Genomic DNA, 22,116 nt, shown 5'->3' with positions numbered 1-22,116 from the left:
TCAACACTCACCTATGGCACAAGTCCTGTTGGCTGTGTGCTGCTGGAGGAGCGTGACGATCTGGGCCTTCTGAGTCGGGGAGCAGCGACAGCAGACCACCGCTGGACACTGACAGGCCAGCTCCACAAATTCATGCTCGTAATACTTCAAACACACCTGCAACACCACAGAAATAAAGACACACAATATAGTTTACTGTATACTAAAAGTTCTGGATTATTTATATGTTTTCTTTCTATACATTGCTGAGTTAGAGAAGCTCATTGTTTAAGTCCAAGTAAAAATACATATGCAAATCCTGCAGAGGTGTTATAAATTCTTAGCCCTTGTTGCAAAGCTTCAGATTGTTCTGTCTCATAACAAAATACTGATGTTTTTTTTGTGTGATTCTATTCCCTCTACTCATCCTCAAGGCCTTGGTTGAACTCCAAAGTGTTAGTTTTGGCTGAGGATGACGTTTTTATTCTCTGTTTGCCTATTTGGCTGCATCCACAGCATCATCTGTTGTGAAGGGAACCGTCCCTGTGTGCTGCACTGTGTTGTAGTACCTCTAAGGAGTCTCCAGAGATGACCAGAGCACAGTCATGTTTCCTTCTGAAGGCGTTGAGCTCCAGATGGGCCTCTCCTCGGTTTGAGACCTGCTCGAGAGCCACACAATACAATTAGCCATGAGAACATTTAGGCTTTTTATCTCCCATTAAGTAGGCGCATCATGATTACAAAGCTCTGGGACGGAGAGGAAGTGAAACAGCGTACTGGTCTGAAAACGTGGATGTCTTGGCTTCTTGAGACCAAATGGGAGCTTTTGGCGATGCATGTAGCCGTCTCAAGCTTGTCCCCGGTCAACATCCAGATCTAAACAGAAAACATGTGAGATGAAGCATTTAAGAGCGCAGTTCCATGGATTTAAGTATGTTCTCAATGCTTCCTTACCTTTACTAATATTTTAAATCTACTGGCATTATTAATACTGTTTGCTTTATGGACAGATGATTACTATTAAGTGTCAAAGAAAGATTACCATCTCATCCTTTTGTTTGTTGCTGGTTACAGTATATTTCAAAGTCTCAGTGGTGGTAGATAACCAGCCAAAAATCTGAATACACCAGTGTTCCATTTGCTTGCTGACCTTGATGCCAGCGTTCCTCAGCAGCTCCAGCGTGGGCCTGACATCTGCTTGTAGCTGGTCTTCTACACCAGTCAGACACAGAAGCTCCATCTCCCTCTCAAGGCTCTCAACGACCGCTGCGACTTTCAGGCCTCGGTCGTGGATACTCAGCTTCGCCTGGTTGTAGCGGTTCTGCACACAGACGAAGAAGGAAGATAGGGGAGATTGGGGAGTGAAGAAGCGGAGAAGTAGAGAATTTAATTTGTCAAAGACAGCAAAAAATGAATAAGACAGGGAATATTGAAGAGAAATGTTGAATAATGCTGTCAACAAAACTGTTTCTATCCTGAGGGAGGAAACAAGAAAGGGAGAGTAATGTTTTAAATTGGGCTGGTAATAGTGATGCCAGCCCAATCTTTCTTTTTTTTTTTTTTTTTTTTAATTTTTTTTATTTTAAAGTGCCTTGTTATTACTTACACAGAGAGTATGTAATGAGATAAAATAGCGATGAAGAAATAGAAATAACTATACATGATCCAGAGAGGGAGAGGTAAATGGAAAAATAAATAAAAATGCTTGTAGCAGTTTGGTTTCACACAGTTGCATACATGTTACAGTGAGATATTTTGTCATCAAAGATAGAAAGATACATATATTTATTTGGAAATATGTAAAGATATTTCCAGCTGACAGAGTCAAATACTTTTTGTGTCTAAACTTTATTTGTATCATCACCTCTTCCTTATGTTGTTGTATTTGATCCATAATATGTAAAGTGTTTCTTATATTATCTTGTGTGTGACACATGTATAAATCCTCTCATCTCTAATTAACATTAAGGATCGAAATCAACCTGTATGACCCACATTCAGTCTTATCTTTTCCCTCTTTAGGTGTAAGAGATACGATAGCCTCTTTCCAAGTAAGGGCAGTCTGTTCCTGGTGATATGTTAGCTTTTAGTCTATTAGTTGTTTATTTCAATTCTTTTAGTTATTTCTGCACTCAAGACCCTTTTTTTGATATTCAGCCTCTTAGGACAACCGTTGCTGCATCCATATCATAGGCGGTGAAATCTCTCTATTATCCTTTTCTATTATGTACATTTGAATTTCATTATTCATTTGCTTTTTTAAATGAAGGCTCATTAAGAAGGCCCAAATTAAATCTCCATGTTGTTTCTTCGGCAGTTCTCTAAATTGATTGTAATATATATCGGAGCATGGTCACTTAGATCTATTGTTCCAATACCCGAGTCCCTGATCCTTGACCTATCTTTACTAAAAATAATGAGGCAGTCAATTCTGGGGTAGTATGTGTGCTGCCTTGCATTTCTCTCCATATATCCATATGAAATGTATATTTATATTAGAGGTGTGTGTATGATTTGATACAGCCAGTTTGGGTTGCAGATGTATGTTCAGATCTCCTCAACATATAAAGACTGAATTACTGGATTTTTGGGTCACTTCCTTGAGGAGCATAAACGTTAAGTAGGGTGATTTCAGTTCCATTTATTGTTCCACTAAACAGGATAAATCTGCCCTCTTTATCGTTCTGTTCATATGTCTGTTCAAAAGCAATTTTATTGGGAATCAGGATGGCTAACCCCCTGCTTACGCTCAGATTTGAAAGATAAATAATATTTTTGTGAAGCCTATGTTGTGTTTCTTGCAGATATACAATATGTGCCTTCTATTTTTTTCATTTTGGAAAGTATGTAAAAAGACTACATTAAAGATATAATCCCACAGTATTAGTAGTCCTAATATTGATTTATCAGCTCTAGTTCCAATTCAAAAATAAAAACAGAGAGATTAATTTTAGGAGAATGAAGTAAAGGATGTAAGGCATGTACAGTACATACAGTAGGGTTCATCCATACCTCAAAGTCCTGATACTGCTCCTCGGACAGACTCTTCTTGGCCACCACCAGCGTTCTCAGACCCTCTCTGGCCATGTTCCCACACTGAGAGAAAGGAGAGAACAATGTTTACGTTGATTTTTCAGGAGAATTTTGTATTCCATTTTTTTCTAAAGCTTTATTTGTGGTCCTAATTTAAACATTTTGGTTAGAATAACCAAACAATCAAAGCGATATGTTTTTCTAGGACAAATCTAAATCTAAAATCTTAATTAAATATAGGACAGATCATCTATTCTTTCAGAGCAGCTGCTGTTTAAGTACACTGTGTACAGTACAGTCAATAGATGCATATTGTTACCAACACCAAAATAAATCAATAGTGAATAACATAGCCTGTGGTGAAATTTAGAGGACACATTAAAACAAAGGGATGGATGGCAGTTCATTTTTGATATGAAACACCAATGGGGCGATTCTGCCCAGTTGATTGGTTATTGACAAGCAGAGTAACTGTAGCGCCGACTGATTTGACAGCGGGATATTACAGCCAACAGGACATCATTAGCACCATTGTTCGAGAATATGACATACTGTAATTACTTCAACTTTATCTAGGTCACTAATTAAATCAAAAGCTGCCCCCGGTGGTAAATGACTCAATAATGCCAATATAATTATGAACATATGCACACAAGACCTTCGACCACCAAACTGGTGTAGCCACAGCCTGTTGATCTCCTGATGAATGTCCTCATTACCGAAGGTTATCGTACTAGAAGTCTACTGCTATGAGCAACTACTCCTATATTAATATGTTGTTAACCCTTGGTTCATTTCAAGTGAGCAAATAAGCATTAATAGTGTTACTAAAAGATTATTTAAATTATAAACCCGAAGATTTTTTATAATACCAAACCCTGTACTTGACACGATTTAGGTCAGCATTTTTCAAGCAGTAGCCACTCAATATATTTATATTCTGTAATTACATCTATATTTAGTTGCTGTCATTGTTACTAGTGGAGTCTGCCGTTCCTGTGTGGGATCGACATGAGGGGTTCCCATGAAACAACATCCAGCATTACAGTTTGCAATTTTACCTCATTGATATCAGCCTCACTGTTTACAGTTCACTCTCCCTCAGCCTTATTTCCTACTGCTGCTGCTTCATTAAACACTGGGTGGCCTATATTATGAAAATGTGTCTACAAAACAAAACATGATGATTTTCAAAAAAGTTTTGGGGCATTTTTGACAGCAGATGAGATTTAAATATTGCGGGCAGTATTGGAACAAGTTTTTATTGTGTTCCATTTTTGTACTTACATCATGTGCAATTATTGGCTGACATAATTATCTGTGTGGAGTTTTATGTTCTCCTCCTGCCTGCGTGGGTTCTCTCGGGTACTTCAGCTTCCTCCCACAAACCAAGAACATGCATTTTAGGTTAATTGGTCACTCTAAATTGCCCATAATTGTGAATGGTTGTTTGCCTACTATATGTTAGCCCTTTGATGGACAAGGGTCTCTTGCCCAATGTCAGCTGGGATTGGCTACAGACCCCCTACAACCATTTAGAGGATAAATGGTATGGAAAATAAATGAATAATTATTTAAAAGATGTTAATCACTTTCTCTGTAGCTATTAGATACATCAGTTGCTCTACTGTTGTATTTCTGAAAAAAGGCAGCTGCTCGAGGAGTTTTTGCTGTGCCCAGAAATCTGGGATTTGTAGTCTTTTTAAACCATGCTCACTGTCATCATCAGTAACCACAGTTTTCACCAAAATAGCCAGGACTGAAATCTAAGTAATTATAAATTTAAGAGAAGACATGATCGCTGATGGACGAGTTGGCTGCATGCTTCAAACATGTGAGGTTAATTTGTTATTCTCAGGATGGAGTCTTTACCTCTTCCTCCAACCAATCGTTATATTGTACAATGCTAGCCATAGCAACATCAGCGCCTTTCATGTAGAAAGTGATGTCTCCCGTTGACTCCTCCTAAATCAAATGACAAAAAAGACAATTAGTACTCCTGAACTATTAAAAGTAGATTTAATAGTTTACTGATCAGTTTAATGTACACAAGCAGATATTACTGCCTAATAAAGATCAATCAATCTTTATGACATTAAATCCACTAAAGTAAAAAAAGTCTGGATATTTCAGGTAAAAGAATATAAGGTAGAAAAATGTATTGCATCTATACGACTGACAGAAATAACCACAAAACCAAAGAAACATGAGACCACACAGAATTAACGCATCATTTTGTTATCTAAAAGGTCCACACCCTGACGATGATGCCCATCCTTTTGCTCTCTGAGGTGAAAGGAAAGATCTGCAGGATGTAGAAAGAGAGAATCTGTCCTGAAGGAGTCTTCAGCTGCAGGGAGGCCAGGTCTCTGTTCACCAGGGTCAGGCCGACGCTCTCGGTCCACCGCACCAGCGCCACCTGAGGAGAAGTGTAGATGAGCATTAAGATTTATATTTTATTTAGTGTTAAACTTATTGGTCCTATTGAGAAGATAGAAAAAAATGCATTCTCTACACATTTAAATGCATTTTTGCACAGTATTCGGGTATTCATGCTTATTAGTCTGGCTTTGCAATTAGTGTGATTTAGTGACAAAAAGCACAGTCTTAGATTGAGAGAATGGATTCAACAAAATTGTGGGATGTAAAACTATATTTTTTTTTTTTCAATTATGTTGAAATCAGTCTCTACCAAAGAACTATTAAAAAAACCCATCTGACTTATATATAAGGACGACCATCAGCTGATCATCTACTTTCACTTGCAGTGGAAAGACAAGGCATCAGAGAGTTTGGGTATCTTCAGAGCGGCAGGGCTCTTCTCATTCAGCTCTAGATAAGTGTTTTTCTGTTTCTCTTTCCTCTTTTTCTCCTCAGCAGGAACTGCGGCCCCCGAGTGAGCGTTCAGCTGCACACGACTCAATTCTCAATGGGTTCATTTTCAATTTGCTCACTCAAAGGTTGTTATTATACTCTGACCTACAAATTGGAACTTCCTGTTAATACCCTATCATTTCTCCTGCTCCCCCTTTGAGCTCCGTAAAAAGGGCTGCCTATATTTACTTAACACACATCTGTGTGTCATTATCCTGTGTGTGTGTGTGTGTGTGTGTGTGTGTGTGTGTGTGTGTGTGTGTGTGTGTGTACATAGCTACACATACACTGGAACACACAGCATGTGCTGAGGAACCTAACCTTAGCTCTTCAATCTATTTTATCAGCTCTACAAAAACTATTTAAAGCTTTGTCAACTTTGATACAAACTGCATGTGAATCATGTGTTACGACAGTAATAGAAAAGACTGCTGCTGACTACTTTACGACAATGGCAGACTGGATTAAACAACCTGATCAATCATTTCAACTGTGTTCACAATGTTCTAGTGATCATGTAAATCACAATGGCAGACTGCCTTTAAAATTAACAGCAGCTAAAGCATGTCATGATGAAAACGGACCCTTAACAGTAAAAATCTCCTCCTCTGATGTCACAGATAATATAAGGGGAAACACTCAAGAGCCTTAATATTGGGATATTTTGACACATTTTTGTTTGGATTTTTCTTTTTAATAGTTTCTCTATCCCTAATTTCCAACACTATTAAACACTTCTTCTTGAAAGAATCCTTCTCAGCCATTTTCTACCCCTCTAAATCAAAACTTACTTTAATTAGCTGTACTAATAGATTACTTTGTAAATACTCAAATCCTAATCATTTAATATGGGAAGCTTAGTCACATCTTAGTGAAATCAATTCTATGACAGTGTGGCACATTGCCCATATGATCACGTCTTTAAGAATTTTTCACATCGAACCATCATTATCAACATATGGGCTCTATATGCACAGGATGATTATCAGTCCATTATAAATGATTAAAACATGACACTATTTTTGTCAGTTTGGGCAATCATAAACCTCCTGGCTGCTAGCTTTGCGATCACTTTTAAAAAGGTAACTGTCAGGTCCAACCACTTTATTTGCATATACAAGAGACAGTTTTCCTCCCTTATGGTTCATATGTCTCATACAGTCACTGAAGCTGCCAGTTACATCCAGCTGAAAATGATGAAGCACCCACTTTCTGGGACATGGCAGTCATTAAACAACACAGTAAAATGCTCTTGTCTGATATTACAAGGGTCAAAGGTCAAACGAGGACGCTGTTCATAGCATGGCTGACCAGCAGGTCAGATGACCCCCGTTCTGACCTCGGTGGCCAGCCCACTTCATCTCCTTAATGACGCCTCATTATATTAGACAGGCCGAGCACAGAGCCAGGGCCAAACAAACTGTCGCTAACAGAGGTTCAGTGGCCAAGATCTGATGCTGTAGTCAATGAGACCGAGGAGACAAGAGAAAGAGAGAGAGGGAGAGGGAGAGGAAGAGAGAGGTAAATAAAAGGACAGGGGAAGAACAAAAGACTATAGTAGAAGGGGAAGGGAGAGCTCCACCAACAATCACAGACCTCCACCTCTCATCGTCTCTGAGAGAAAATTAAATATTGATCAATCCAAGCAGTGTGAGACAATGGAGAGGGGGATAGATAGAGCAGGGAGTGAGCAGGGATATAAATAAATATATACATCAACTCCGGGAGGACACACAGGCAAAATGGAAAACTGAGATTTATCTTTCGCCGCCTTTTTATCTTCATTTTGATTGCTGGACTTGGCTGAGGATACGACACAAAGTATGCAAGTCCCACAAAGGCTTTACGAAGCCTCACATGTGATGGGTAATAAACATGCCAATGGTTTTTACCTGTGTGTGTGTGAATGGGAGGTTAGCTCCCCTTCAATATACGTTAAACACCTCTTTAAATAGCTGTCAAACTACTCTGGATCAAAAATCTTTCCATGTGATCCTCGCATTCAATTATCAACAGTATTCTAATTATACTTCTCTATTAATAAAATCAAGGTCTATATATAAAAGGCTTAGCTGCACCCTCAGTCATAAACACTACATCTCTTGGCTTACACAGAGAAACAGCCAGAGGAAAGGAAGCTATGGATTTGCATTAGGGGATCGTTTTTGTGCTGCATTCTTCTTTCAGTTCGAGCAGTAAATTCTCAGGAAGCAAATACAGATGGTTAAATGGCTTAACCTCTACTACGAGTTCATGACCTCTGACTTTCTCTTCATGAAATGACTATTATGACCAACAAGGGTTATTTAGCAGCATCGCCAATAAAACATTAAGACCGGGAGGAAAATGTCGAGGAGGTCTGTTCGTTCTTCAGCCAGAGCGGCAGAGGAAGGAACATAAAAGTAAAACTATTAATATTTAACAGCTGTCAAAAACTTGCAAAGGTGTGACCTTCATTACAGGCTCTGGTTTGTCTCTTTGGTTTGAAAATAGCATATGGCTGGAAATAAAAAAACACTGATAAAAAAGAAATACTAGATCTGGATGAAGTTAAGTCTTAACAACTGATCCAAGTACCAATCGTGTCCACAAACCCTCAACAAAACCTGACTGGAAACCTTTTTCAATATGTTACATCATGTGAAAAGTGAATTCTCTCTTACAGCATATTCAGAGATACAGTATACACACAGTGACAGGTTGCAAATATTTTATCAATTTGAGTGTAGCAGCAAGTTTGGCGTTCAGTGCTTTGCTAAAAAAGTACTTTGAAAATAACAGCGAGCAATAAGAATAATGTTTTGAATTAAAATCAGCATTTTTAAAAATTCCAAGCAGTAAAATTCGACTGAAAATGCTGAAAAATGGTTCATTTTAGCTCATAATTACCTCATCAGGACTGGAGGCCTGGTAGGTGCGGTTGTCATCACTGAAGTCCTGATCGGCTTCGGCAGACTCCGTCTCTCCGTTCACGCCAGCGTGTGACTCGTAGACAGGTGTGACATTGTGACACAAGGCGATCGCCTTCACAGCCTCGTGGATGCGGCTGCTGACACTCTTGCGGACCTTCGGGCACGACGTCTGGGTCTTTCGGGATGGTGTTGAGCCACTGGTGCTACCATTGGAGGGCTGGGAGGTCACCTGACATCAAAATAAATAATGTCATAAATTCATCTATGATTTATATGAATTGAGTGTATTTGACTCTAATCATTAAGTTACATTTTATTGTTGCCTAAATGCTTACACATCAATTCTATACAAGATTAAGAGGAATAAGAGAAACAGTCAAAAAACCAAACTTGATTAAATAAACTACCAATAAATAACATTTCCAGCAGTATCAATTTCTAAACATTGGATATGAACAATATTACTTAATCTCTTCAGACCCAGATATTGTATTTCACATTAAAAGCTATGGGATACTTGCACATGATAGACGAAGATTTAATTTAATCCCACACTTGCAGCCAATTCACTCTGACACCCTAAATGACACACTAAATGACACAGCGAGGGGAAGTGGTGTATCACCGTCTTTATCGTGTCATATCTGGCTTGAGGGCCTTTTATGTGCTCCGCTGTTTTGACATCAACCATCAATTTAACTGTGCGGTAACTTGCGAGCAGGCAGACAGCCCACTGTGCCAGCTGCATTTGACAGAGGCGACGCGCTCTACTGAAGCATTTGATTTTGGCATATTATTAACCTTCAGTGCTGCCAGGCAGGAAAGGAGGGGCAATGGGATGGCGGGGGGAGTACAGTAAGGACACAAAATGACAACCTTCATCAAGAGCAAATGAGAGACATATGCAGAGATCATTAAGTTATGTTGTCAGACAAGTTATTGTCCAATGAGAGAAAGATGTTACAACAAGGCACAACACAGGTTTTTTTTTATTTTTTTATATTAGTGTGATTAGAGGTTATCAACTAGTCCAACAACACTGTTAAATTAAATGTTTTTTTTAGGGAAAAAATAGCACCTTGTCAACTTTTAGATACTTATTATGTAATAATATGCATATGCGGCAATATTTTACGCATGCACAAATAACCAGTTTCAAATTCTTTATAGAGGTGTTTTAACTGATCATTAATCATGTTATCAAACATTAAGTATTAAAACATTTCTTATGGATGTTTCATATGAGTTATATTTATATACATGAATAACCAATTATATCCACCCAAATACCTGATTACAACAGTGTTATAATGTGCAACAAACCATTTAATACAGCATATAAATGTTAAATGTAGCCCCACTATGTGTATGCGCGTGTATATTTTACATGTCACTGTGAGAGCAGACTTGAAATATATCAATAGTAAAGAAAAAAAGAAAAGTTTAAAAAAAAAAAAGCATCATAGTAAAACTCAGCTGGACAGATGCATTGCTGCTTAGTCCTGCTTTGGCTGCGTAGCGCTAAAAAGGACTAGTCATTTTTCATTAGCTGAGATTACACATAAGGGTGTGGGGCAGATGGTTTCAGTACCGACCAGCTGTTTGGAGCTGGCTGAGAGCAAACAATATCATTCTGTCAAGACCGCAGCCAGATCTGAGCCACCCAGTGAGGAAAACACTTGCTTACAGTACAGGGAGTCGCTCAGGGACACCACATGATGAATGAACAATATGGGCTTCTTTCCTGGAAAACTTATCCTTAGCTAAATATAAAAATTGATTAAACCAATGTACAAGGAGAGGAGGGAATAGGCAGGAACATCATATAGTGAAATATGGTGCATATTGGTATTCTATTCCAGGGATTCATCCTCCAACTGGAAACATATCGTCATATTGTAAGTGACAAGTTTTGCTTTGTTCTGGTTGGTTCTGGCCAGTGTTACATAGCTTGTCATCTATATTTTATAACATTTGAAGGGGGCGTATCATGAACATTTCCTGTTCTATATTTACATTGTGGGGCTCTACTGGAACATTTAAAAGGGGACCCATTATGCTCATTTCCAGCTTTATATTTCTTTTTTGGACTCCACTAGAGTAGCTTTGCATGATTTACAGTTCAAAAAACTCCTCATTTATCTTATACTGGCCCTTGTCAACTCCTCAGTTCAGCCTCTGTTTTAAATAGACTAGTAGAGCTCATGTCTCTTTAACCCCCCCCCTGCCGATGAGACAAAGGCTACAGAAGAGACGACCATTTGTAGACATACAGAAACAATCTGATGTCACCATGAGTAGGAAATAGAGGTAATGTATCAAACTAAGAGTTCAGAGCAGGCTGAAGCCCTGATCTTTGACTTGCAGCGAACTGTTTTACATATGTTCAGTTCATGATTAGGAACTTTGACCATGTTTGACAAAGATAGCCAAAATCACACACGTCCCCATTAAGACGGAACAATCTGAATTCCTAGTGTAGTGTAAATACGTTTTTTCTGTGACAGTAAAACGACTCACCAGTGCATATGACTGAACTATATGACTCTGTATTTCATCCATAGTATCAATGCCATAGGACACTGTCCCCAGGTGCAGCCGCTTGAAGATCATTTCATTCTGTGTCAGAGTTCCTGCAGGTCAAAAGACAAATTGAGACTTTACAAACCAACAAATCATAAAGAAATGACATCATAAAAAAACTGTATCTGAATTACTTGTGTCACTTAATGAGTATTTAATGATTTGTGTTCTCATCAGAGCCCAACTCTTGGGGCCCATCAACCACCAAAAGCTAACAAAATGTGTCTTTCAAGAATACACCTACAGTATTAAGGCGAGTCCGCCACACTAGCTAGTAACATTTTAAGATCATAACATTTTAATTCCTAATTCAATTCCTCATTTAAATATAATTTTAGATATAAGAAAATCAAATCAAACAGTTAATGTATCTGTTCTGTTCACTCAAAGCTTAAGCTTAAACATGTGAAGTGAGATACAGTTAATTCTATGAAAATTTAGTGAGGGTAAAAATACATGACAGATGCCTTAATTAAGATAGTGTCATGTAAATAAAAAATATATATATTCCGAGGTATTCAGCAAATTTCCTCAAAGCTTACACATGCACATACACACAGAGAAAACACAATGTTTGTCCTCACAGGACTGCCTACAATGCATCATGGGACCTGCAGGGTGGTGTGACTGCCTTCTCATTGACCTAATCTCATTACCAATATGGACTGCATGTCCTCTCTAACTAACACACAAGACACAACATTGCATACAAAAAAGACTGAGTGAATGTTCAGAACTAAAAGAAAAAAAACAAAAACTTTGAAAACGAGGGCAATGGTGTTGTTTAATGGATGCCTGTTGCCAGAATGTGTGCTGATAGAGTGTAAAGCTGATTAGAGGGCATCTAACTTCCAAAAACATTAAGAGCCACAGGGTTAACCAATTCTAATGGATTGATCGTTCTTCTTTCCATGTGCTTTAACTATCAACCTGGATAAATAGGCGCTCAAGTTAATCTATTCCTACCTAGATCAGTGGGGTAAGACAAAGAGGCATGTTAGGACCACCGCAGGAGTTTGTCACTCTGACACGATGTCTAGCATTTGTAAAGAGCAGCTATTTGTTATTAGAGAATCCGGCCACGATAGTGAAATGAGAGAAGTCAAAGGAGGCCTAAATAGCACCTGGAAACTCTGAGGATTTATTGTGCTTTTTATTGGGTTTATTAAATTATTTTGTTTTATCATGCGCTCCGTTTTAATACACTGTGTCAGAGGAACATCAGGTTCCACTTTGTATGACTCTTATGAATGTTACTGTGGTTCAACTTTTCTAAGAGAGTGAATTCCACAGAACACCTGATATGCATTCATGGCTTGTACAGAGTAACGTGTTGCGTATGCTTGCAAATACAGTCATGATCGAGGATTGAATGTGTGCTACGCTTCATGAGTAGAGCAGCCGAGCATAAAACCGGGCAAAGGGTTTTGTAGTTTCTTTGAGTTCACCGTAGAAACAACTGAAATATAAAACCTACTGTCACCCTATGCAATTAAAAACACATCCTTCATACCTTTTTAAAGTGAAATATAATATTGCACAGAATGTCAACTTGAATAAAAGCTTTAACTTAAGTGCCAAAAATCAACTGTTAATGTAATCTTTATTCACCAAGTTTGTACTCTTACCCGTTTTGTCTGTCAGGAGATAGACCAGCCGGCCCAGTTCTTCAGGGATGGTGCTGGTTCTCACAACAGTGCCTGGGATATTTTCATCTTTCATGATCATCCAGCCGTAGGCCGACTTTCCCATGTCCAGATTCACACGCAAGCTTCACAAGGAACAATAAAATTGTAATCCATCACAGACAAAATAACAGTAAAACAGAAGCCAAAGTGTAACAAACACTGAAAAATGTCAGAACAGTGTCTTTGTACAATGTACAGAGCTGAAAAAGAAACACATGAACAGCTTATGTTTCAATGCAGGGATGGTAGACGTTCAATTATTTTAATCATTTTCCTTCCCGTACTTTTAATTTTTTCCATTTTGAGAAAATATGTTCTTCTTGGAAAAAAACATCACTGCACGGCCATGGTTATTTGGTTGTGGTCACAGAATAGCAAAGAAATAACAACAACATGATTTGAAAGGATTTAGAAAGTCACTGAGAACAATTACCTGATGGGAATGATGTAAGAGAAAAGCACAACAAATCGGAAGAGGTTGCGAAACCAAGGACCCACGAACCCTTGCAGTGCTATCATGACCACAGACAGAACCACCTGGGCCAAGAACAGGGCCTTGGTGAGGCGGTTCAGCTCCAGGTCCAGTAGGCCAACCTATGAGGACAAGAGGTCAGAGGTCAAAAAGGATACAAATAATGGTCCTTCTCATTTCTTTGAAGCAGGTTAGAACATGTTATTATTTATAAAAGGCAAATTAAGTCAAATCTGATGCATTTTACATGATCAGGAATCACAGACTCTTTAAAATCTTATTAATACTGGGTGGTTGTGTGACAGAGTGTCGCTGATCTGTGATCCATATGGATTGCCCCCCACGGTTCGGCATGCATGTGAACCATAGATGTCTGTGTATGTCGTGGGGTATATTTACATGCTGTTTAATGTGCTGCAGCTGAACAGCTAATGAATTTATCTAGCTGCTAACTTCAGTTACTGGTGCGTTTTTACCCAGTGAATATTTATTTGGTGGCTTGTTAAAGTAAGGTGCATCAAGTTTTGATGATGTTGACACAGGTTATTTTTTTTAATTCATTATCATGTTTAATGGAAGAAGGTATCAGCCCTCATACTGCACTTCACTTTGATTCAACAACTGAGTACTGAATATTTTAAGATATTATTTCAATAAGTGGACATCTTGAATGTTGTTTTCATTTAAGATCATGGGCAAAAGTTGTTTGCATGCTTACATAATAAATGGAAAGCAAAGTTATATTTGTATTTGTCTCCTTTTTTTTTCTTTTCTTTGCTTATCAGAAAAAAAAAATCACGTTACAATTTGAACCGTGTGTTTTGGGATCCATTGCACCCCTACTACAGACTGGGTACAGACTGGAGATTAAGAGTGAACATCTTAATCCATTTCTGACAACCTATACTAGAGAAGACTGTTTGTTACTTCCCCATCTGCTCCCAAAACCTTACAATATGCTACACGGGGAAGAAAAACAAAGCCAATGAAAGACATTCTTAGCTGCAGGCTTTTCTCATGCAGACTGTGTGTAAAGCATAAATAAGTTTAGAGGTGGCATTATTTTGTGACAAACTACGAACTGCATATTATCATGCTCAAGTATTGTCCCTGAATGCAACAGAAGGTCAAAAGGTCTCAAAGATAGAGAGAGTTCCCGTATTGAGATGGCTTAAAAAAAATTAAAAAAAAAGGGGTCAGAGTTGTCTTTTATTTTTCGAGTGTATCTCCCAGCCAATGGAGCATGTGGGAAAAAGATGTCAAATAAAGAAGTGCCTTCCCCTTTCTGGCAGCATTCACAGCAAAGCCCTGTACACAGAGGGCTTTCATCTGACGCACCATGCTTACAAAAACAGCAGAACATAACATCTCTCCTCCCTCAAATAAAGGAACTGGTCTGAAAAGGAGGGGAGGGGAGGGGGCAAGCACATATAAAAAGCAGGAAAATTCCTCCACTGCCTAAACCCCCACCAAGCCCATTCCCCTGAGGACTGGGGAGAGCTGGGAGACCAGTGTGACTGATTTATCAGTCGCTGTTAAACTCCCAGTAGCAGAGTGCGGAGAAGGGTAGGGTAAGGGGAGTGAGCGGGTGGGTATCACCCCACCCCAGTGCCTCACTACATGGTTCATGGTTGAGCTATTGAGAAAAATAGGGGGTTTGGGTGGATTAAAATGAAGAAAAATTAAGACAGAGACCACAGTGCATGCCTGAAAAGCAAAGGATCCCCTTCTGCTTGAACAATGGCTAGTCTAAATTTTCCAAGCCTTGCCGGGGATCAGATGAAGTCATTATTCATTCAGTCAAGGGGGGAAAAAGGACTCAATTACCTCAACCCGAAAGATGCTATCAATGAATAAAAGTGCATATTTTACTCCATTCATCTCCTGGCCATTAAAAGTAAAAGGAATGATTCGATCTGCCTGTGTGGTTTGTATTTTAACATGTGTGTGAAGTCTGAAGAAGAATTACAATCCAGGGACATGAATATTCATCAAGTTAAAACTAAAGAATATCTGGACTTCAGTCAGAAAGTAGTGTGTTGTTTAGTGCTCGTGGCACCAGCAAATAAAGAAAGTCCAGATTCTCAAAACCTTAGTAAACAACTTTATATTTTCGGTTCCTCACTGTAAGAGTTTGAGAGACATGTGGAAAGAGCAGAGTATTGAAACGTGGAAATGTACTCCAAATAAACAATCTTTATTGGCGAACAGCTCCTTGTCAAATGACATTGTTCTGTCTCTTTACTCAGACAGACCTCTGTCTAACAATACTGAGACAAAGAGTGAGTCCATGTCTGACGTCCTGTCAGATTGATCAAGTGCAGGCATTGTCCTGGCTGGTGTCACAACAGATTATATGTGGCCAAAACGTTCTTGCGACTTTAGCCGCATTGTATCGACTTTCTCCGCCAATCTCCAGTCTCCATATTGGCACTTCTGACATCATCTCCTTGAAATATTGAATTCCACTCAGCTGTCGAGCTTACACAAAACACCGGCCCCCACCGTTCGACCGGCCACATCAGCGTTCTTAATAAAAGACACTGGTGTCAAAACTGTGCTGCAGCAGGAAGGGGCTCTGTTTTGCTGTGTTTTAGAGGAGCAAACAGTTGTAGGTGATAACTTTGTGTGTAAAAGTCATCGCGTGGCAAATGCACCGCAGCCAAAACATTGCCTCTGAGATCCTGCTGATGCTCGTCTCTATCAGTTGACCCGTGTCTATCTACTTCAACCATCTTCCAGGTAAAATCTTATATTTAGAATCAAATTTTCATTAATCTCCTCAATCTGGGGACAAAACGCTCAATGGGGATTCTGTAGGATTAACTTTCTGCTGAAAATGTCATTTAAATCCTCTGTTAGTTAATTTCCCTTCAGGTTAATTAGCAACTGGCTCTGACCTTTTGCATTGACAGGTCCAACTTTATCTAGAAAGTCAAGGTTAAAAAACCACCTTGCCATAGTGATTGATTAGTGATTAGAGGCAGGGGAAAAAAAGATGGCATGAGGGGTACTTAGAACAGATGTTACTTTGTGTGAGGTGTTTCACCCTCTGCAGCTTTTACAAAACATGTATGTTTATGCTTGAGTCATGTTGATGCTTTGGGGAAAAAATATTGAATTTTTCCAAGTTTGCAGAAGATGTCAAATTAACATATCTTCATTTAAAATGTATATATATTAATTTCATCATTTCAAATCAGTATAAAACTGTTAGGGTACAAAAAAATCACATTAACTCAGGAGCAACTGAGTGCTGTCAGCAATGAGACACTTCAGATATACATTTGACATATTAACCCTAATCACAAATCCTATTATTGAAAAAAATTGAAAAAACATCCTTTCAGGGAAGTTATCTGCAAACAAAAACTCTTGAACGGATCGCAGAACTTGCAGTATTTCCTGCAGGATTACAAAAACAACAAAGTATTCACCTTGTTTTTGGCATAAGATGTGTTCAGTACGCTTCTGGTCTCTTTGCCTGTGTAGATCACCACCCCTATCACCGTGCCTGCCAAAGAGAGAGACAAGGAAAGTAATGCTGCTCATTAACTGAACCTCACCCCCACCATCTCACACACCCACACGCACACACACACATGCACACACTCATCTTGGTCAAGTAAGATGAACTGCATGAGAGGAAACACAATAAGGCTGAGCTGAGGCAGTTTTGTCTCATTGCCACTCAACCCAACAGCCATGAGTTTAATACGCTTAGACTCTCAGGGCCTTCAGACACCCTATGGAAGCTCATAAAACCTGATCAATACGCTGCCATCTTTATTTGCCAATTCATTACGGTGGCCTTATTACAAAGGATTAATGAGTCGTTAATATTAAATGAGCTTAATGGGAGTGCAAAGGCACTAATAAACCTTAATACTGCCCCTCAAATCCCCAAACTATAAAAAATGGCAAGAAAGTTTTAAAAAAATGAGGAGAAAACAAAACTAGCAAAGTGATGTTCAGACAGACAGAGAGCAAGAAAAGGGAGCAAAGGTTACAGGACCCAAGGAGCAAGATGATGAATTGCTCTCGTTGACTTCTAACTTCAGAAATATTGAACAATGTGACAAATAGTCTGTGGCTCAGCATGCAGAGGGGCTTCAATTTGAATATGCGAATGACTAATTCTCTTGTCACAGCTGGACTGGGGCCTGTAACAGAGTGAATACACGGTGATCTGGGCCGGTTCAAGTGCCCAGAACGCCACTGTAGAAGCAATGAAGTGTCTGTCAAGGAGAGGCTTGTGGGGGGAACAATGACATTCCCAAGCAAAGATGATGTAAGGGGTCTAAGTCAGGCTTTTTTGTGCGAGTGTGTGTGAGTGTGTTTGTTCTTCTGGTCAAGGTCAGGCCAGGGGGGAGAGCAACACCGCAAATCAATGGTATGCCCATCGCTGGGAGCGTCACAAACACTCTCAACTGACACAACCGTTTTCTGTGGGGAGTCGCTCAGTTGGATCAAGGGAGGATTACCTCAACTGTGGATCTCTGAGACTTCTACAAACAGGCACTATATCGCAGTATCGAATCAAACCTCTCGAAGGTACAGTGACATAAATCCTTTGTATTCAACACAACTTCAGTACATCAATCAGAATCATTTTAATCAGGATGGTGCACATGAATTTGTGCTGTTGACTAGTTTTGTTTCCATTACATATTTGTTCTATGCAAATTTCATTGAAATAAAATGTGAGTCAGTGTGTTTAAGAGGATGTGACAAGAAGAAACCCCCTCTTTCATCATGCCAGCTATACATGCAAACTATACATGTAAACTATACATAAACACATTCTATGGCAGTAGTGGGCAGCAAAGTAAATGTGTCTATGTGGCATTGTCTAGAAAATCATCATCAGATTTCAAAATGAAAATGTCATTCACTTACCAGATGCTACAACTGTGCTGGCCCACAGAGTGTTTTCAATGCTCAGACTCTCGTGGATTTGGGGGTCTGTGTCTTCCTACGTGAGAAAAAAGAAATTGATAACTTAACAATTTGTGTGACGTAGGCATAAATTGACCTGCTGGTATGGTTGTGGCGGTATGAAAGTGCAGCTAGTCACCGCCATTTTCATGCTCCAATAATTTCGCCTAATGTAGTTCAAGTGGATGTAGATTTTTTTATGGGTGGCTGCTAATTCTCTGAAGTTGGACACTCTAGTAACATCAATATATAACTCTAAAATAAGTTAGCTGCTGTCAAAGGACAAGTCAAGAATATTTAGTGCTTTTTGAAGATGTAAAATGTGCTTACTTTAAAACTGCCTTTACATTTGAATACTTAATAACTCAACACGTCCCTTGTTGGAGCACTTGTTGTGCAAAAAAAAGCCTTACCAAAAGCAGAGTGGCAGAGGAGGGTTACCTGTTTAAAGGAAATACCTTGATGTTGAGAATTTATTCCTGCAATTAGGCGACTTCTAATTAGTATTGTATTATGTCCTCCAGTGTAGCCTCAGAGGAACAAAACTAAGACCAGACAGACATGAATTTTGCTCTTACACAGTAAAAGAAAATCAATGTGGTTTAACAATAAATTATCTGCAAAAATCAAAGTCGACTTGAAGCTGAACTTATTTTAGGCTTCCACTTCTTTATTTAATTCAATTCTGAGGGCTCATATACTGATTAAGTTAGAGTGTCTTCCACTACTGAACTGCTCTGTGCTTTAGCTGTGCCCATAGGAGAGGACATCAGGTACATGTTTTGTGATGGTATTGATGGATTTCAATATTCATAGTGACCTCTCTAAAATATTATGGAAATGACTTATTGTTATGGATGTAAAAATGATGATTTTAAACCCTATTTGAAACCAAACTTTACAAAAAAAGAACATCTGTACACTATTTTTTGGTGGTCATTTTATTCACCATTATGGACAAAAAGCCTTTTTTAGTGCAAACTAAATTGACCTGAAATAAGATTGTTAGTAGTTGCATACAACTGATGTAAATTAATTCAAGTGAGTTTATACAGTCGGACCAGAATGGCCAGGCTCTATTGTGCCATTAATTTTCACAAGCACCTGACACAGTTGTGCAGACTATAGCAATACAGTAGCTTCTTTATCAATATGTTCACTAGATTTGGCATGTTGATAGAGGCTCCTTTTAAAGACAGTATAGAGAGAGCACGTAGATGAGATTTCAGTGATAAATAAGTCCCTTGAGAGCCTCTTGTTTCACCCTCCTCCTCCTCCTTTTTTTTTTTTTTTTAACCCCTCTCTTTTAAATAAAGACGAATGCTGAAAGTGGCTCGAGTCAAGAGTGCAGAGTAAAGGCTCCAGTTTCGTCTCAAATTGCCCGACTGATATGATAATTATGATACCTAAGCACCCACATCCTGTCAATCCACTCAGACATGGGAAGAGGTGCATGAAAAATAAATGGCAGGTTGCAGAATGCTTGACCGCTCTGACATTGGCATCGTACTACGGTGTTCATAACTGCAGAGGGTCTCAATAAAGACCACAGAAACAAAGCCACCATATCCGTCTTAAGGGGGGGAGAAAAAAAAGAAAGAAAAAAGAAACCCTCATAAATAGGTAAGTTCATTTGCTGTGGATCTGTGGGAACCCATTTTTTTCCCATCCTGCTCAGACTAAAAGCACACGCTATGCAAAGGAAGGCTGCGGAGGATGAATGAGCGGAGGAAGTGCTCGCTCACTAAGCCTGGTGTGTGGCCAAGAGTGAAGACGGGCCACAAAGCCTCCCTTTGTACTGCAGCTCTCCTCTCTGTGGGGGCTGCGCTAATCTGCTATTAATAAAAAAAAAAAAAAAAAAATCACTGAGCAACAAGCAAGATGGGATGGATGGAGCTGAAGTTAGGAGGACCTGCCTGTGATGTAAGAGGCATGCCTGCTGGAGATAACAACAGGCCCAGATGGACACACAAGCCCTCATTGTTGCCACTTGTCAACACATAGCAGTGATACACATCTTCTGTGTCAATCTAAATTCTATAGAAAAAATCTGCATGCGTTTAAGATTGGTTTTACAGGTCATAAATACGTCAGCGAGCTACTGTACCCTTGTAAAGTTTCCCTCGAAACTGTGGATGTCCAGCTGAGGCTTCTGGGCGTAGACGTAAGCGCTGATGGAGAAGAGGTCCTGAGATGAAGAGAAATGACACACAGAGAGGAGATAAAGTCTTTAGCTAATGTACACAGTGTCAAACACGGGCTTTATTGAATTAAATTACCACAATTAGTTATTCCTTTACCAAACAAGATTTTTTTTCTTTCAGTTTCATATGTAAATAATTCTTCATGATTAAAATTTTGACTGGATGCTAGGTATGATTTTTACACCTTTTAGTGTCGTCATGACTGCTGTTTGTACAATTTTCAATCATTCTACTGCTACAATCACTTTAAACCACTGTAAATGTAAAGCAATGCCTAAAATGATAATTCAACCACCTTTTACAGTTATAGTCAGATGGAGTTTAGTCTGTTAATGGAGAAAATCAAGACAACTCTTTCCGAAAAAGCTATTAGGGGAGCTTGAGTTAAGATTATATTGTAAAAAAGAGAAATATGTAAACTACAATGTGTGTGTGGTGTTTATAAATCCCGGTATCCTCATTTTAAAATAAATCCTGAGTATTATTATAAGTAACACAACAGAAATGACAAACATGTGAAAGAGGTTTGAATATGAACAGAGAAGAAGACACAAAATAAAAATCTTTTTCTCTCAAGTCATCCCGACAAGTAGGATTGTAGTCTAAACCCTGTCAAGCACCTCACACATCCCCCCCCCCCGCCCCCTTAAATTATTCAGGCAGACAGGCAGGCAGGCATGCAGCCTCTGCAGCGGCCCGGGAACTCTCAGTCATGCTCAGATAGTGTTCTCCTGGTGAGAACATGGGCAGAGCAGTTAAAAGAGGAGCAGGGAAGATTATTTTACTCAACCCCCGATGGAGAGTAGAGTTGCTACAGCATTTTACAGACAAAGGGACTACAGAGACTCTGAAGGACCAAAACACCTTCATAGGCATCAAGGTGGCTGATGAATATATAGACTTTAACAATGTAGACTTATTAGTTAAGAGCAGACACTTCAATTGCTTTGGTTTGGTTTTAAAACTAAACAAACAAAAAAAATCTCATACTTTTGCAGAAATTGCAACATTATTATTAAAATCAGTTGTTACCCAATACTGTTACGACCTTTAGTCATTTGGTATTCAAAGTCTGCAGAATCTGACTAATAATCTGAAGTCATGTGCTGCTTATGATGTGTTCTCAAACACATTTTTGTGTGTGAAAACAATCTTACAAAAGCATCAAACTGATTCATTTTGACTCCTGACAAAACAAATCAGTTTGGGAGAAATTGTCAAATACAATGGAAAGCGATCAATCCATTATCTAGTATGAAATAATCCAAAAACTGATGGATAACAGGATGAAAAGCTTGAATACTGGCTAAAAGCAAAGACAACAGTGGCTTTCTTCATGTCTCTTGAAACCCAATATGGATGCCACAGCTCAGTCATCAGATGACTTGCTGAAACTTTAATTCTCTGATCACATTAAGTGGCAACAAAAAAAA

General features: G+C 39.0%; 1 protein-coding gene across 3 annotated transcripts in view; it reads right to left on the bottom strand.

The window, feature by feature from the left end:
- Window positions 1-22,116, bottom strand: part of atp9b (ATPase phospholipid transporting 9B) — a 43,812-nt gene that overhangs the window by 6,411 nt on the left and 15,285 nt on the right. For all 3 annotated transcript variants that reach the window (XM_062435689.1, XM_062435690.1, XM_062435691.1), the window contains 14 exons: window positions 20,587-20,667; window positions 18,441-18,516; window positions 16,979-17,055; window positions 13,503-13,663; window positions 13,010-13,152; window positions 11,319-11,431; window positions 8,776-9,027; window positions 5,270-5,431; window positions 4,885-4,977; window positions 2,992-3,075; window positions 1,130-1,300; window positions 757-855; window positions 549-638; window positions 12-156 (listed from right to left, as the gene is read on the bottom strand). In XM_062435689.1, the coding sequence (XP_062291673.1) occupies window positions 12-156; window positions 549-638; window positions 757-855; window positions 1,130-1,300; window positions 2,992-3,075; window positions 4,885-4,977; window positions 5,270-5,431; window positions 8,776-9,027; window positions 11,319-11,431; window positions 13,010-13,152; window positions 13,503-13,663; window positions 16,979-17,055; window positions 18,441-18,516; window positions 20,587-20,667 (1,747 nt within the window). The remainder of the gene's footprint in view (window positions 1-11; window positions 157-548; window positions 639-756; window positions 856-1,129; window positions 1,301-2,991; window positions 3,076-4,884; window positions 4,978-5,269; window positions 5,432-8,775; window positions 9,028-11,318; window positions 11,432-13,009; window positions 13,153-13,502; window positions 13,664-16,978; window positions 17,056-18,440; window positions 18,517-20,586; window positions 20,668-22,116) is intronic.

Source organism: Scomber scombrus, chromosome 16 (genome assembly GCF_963691925.1).
Source record: "Scomber scombrus chromosome 16, fScoSco1.1, whole genome shotgun sequence".
Classification (NCBI taxonomy): domain Eukaryota; kingdom Metazoa; phylum Chordata; class Actinopteri; order Scombriformes; family Scombridae; genus Scomber; species Scomber scombrus.
The sequence above is the reverse complement of the archived record's forward strand: the minus strand, read 5'-3'. Positions and strand labels throughout refer to the sequence as shown.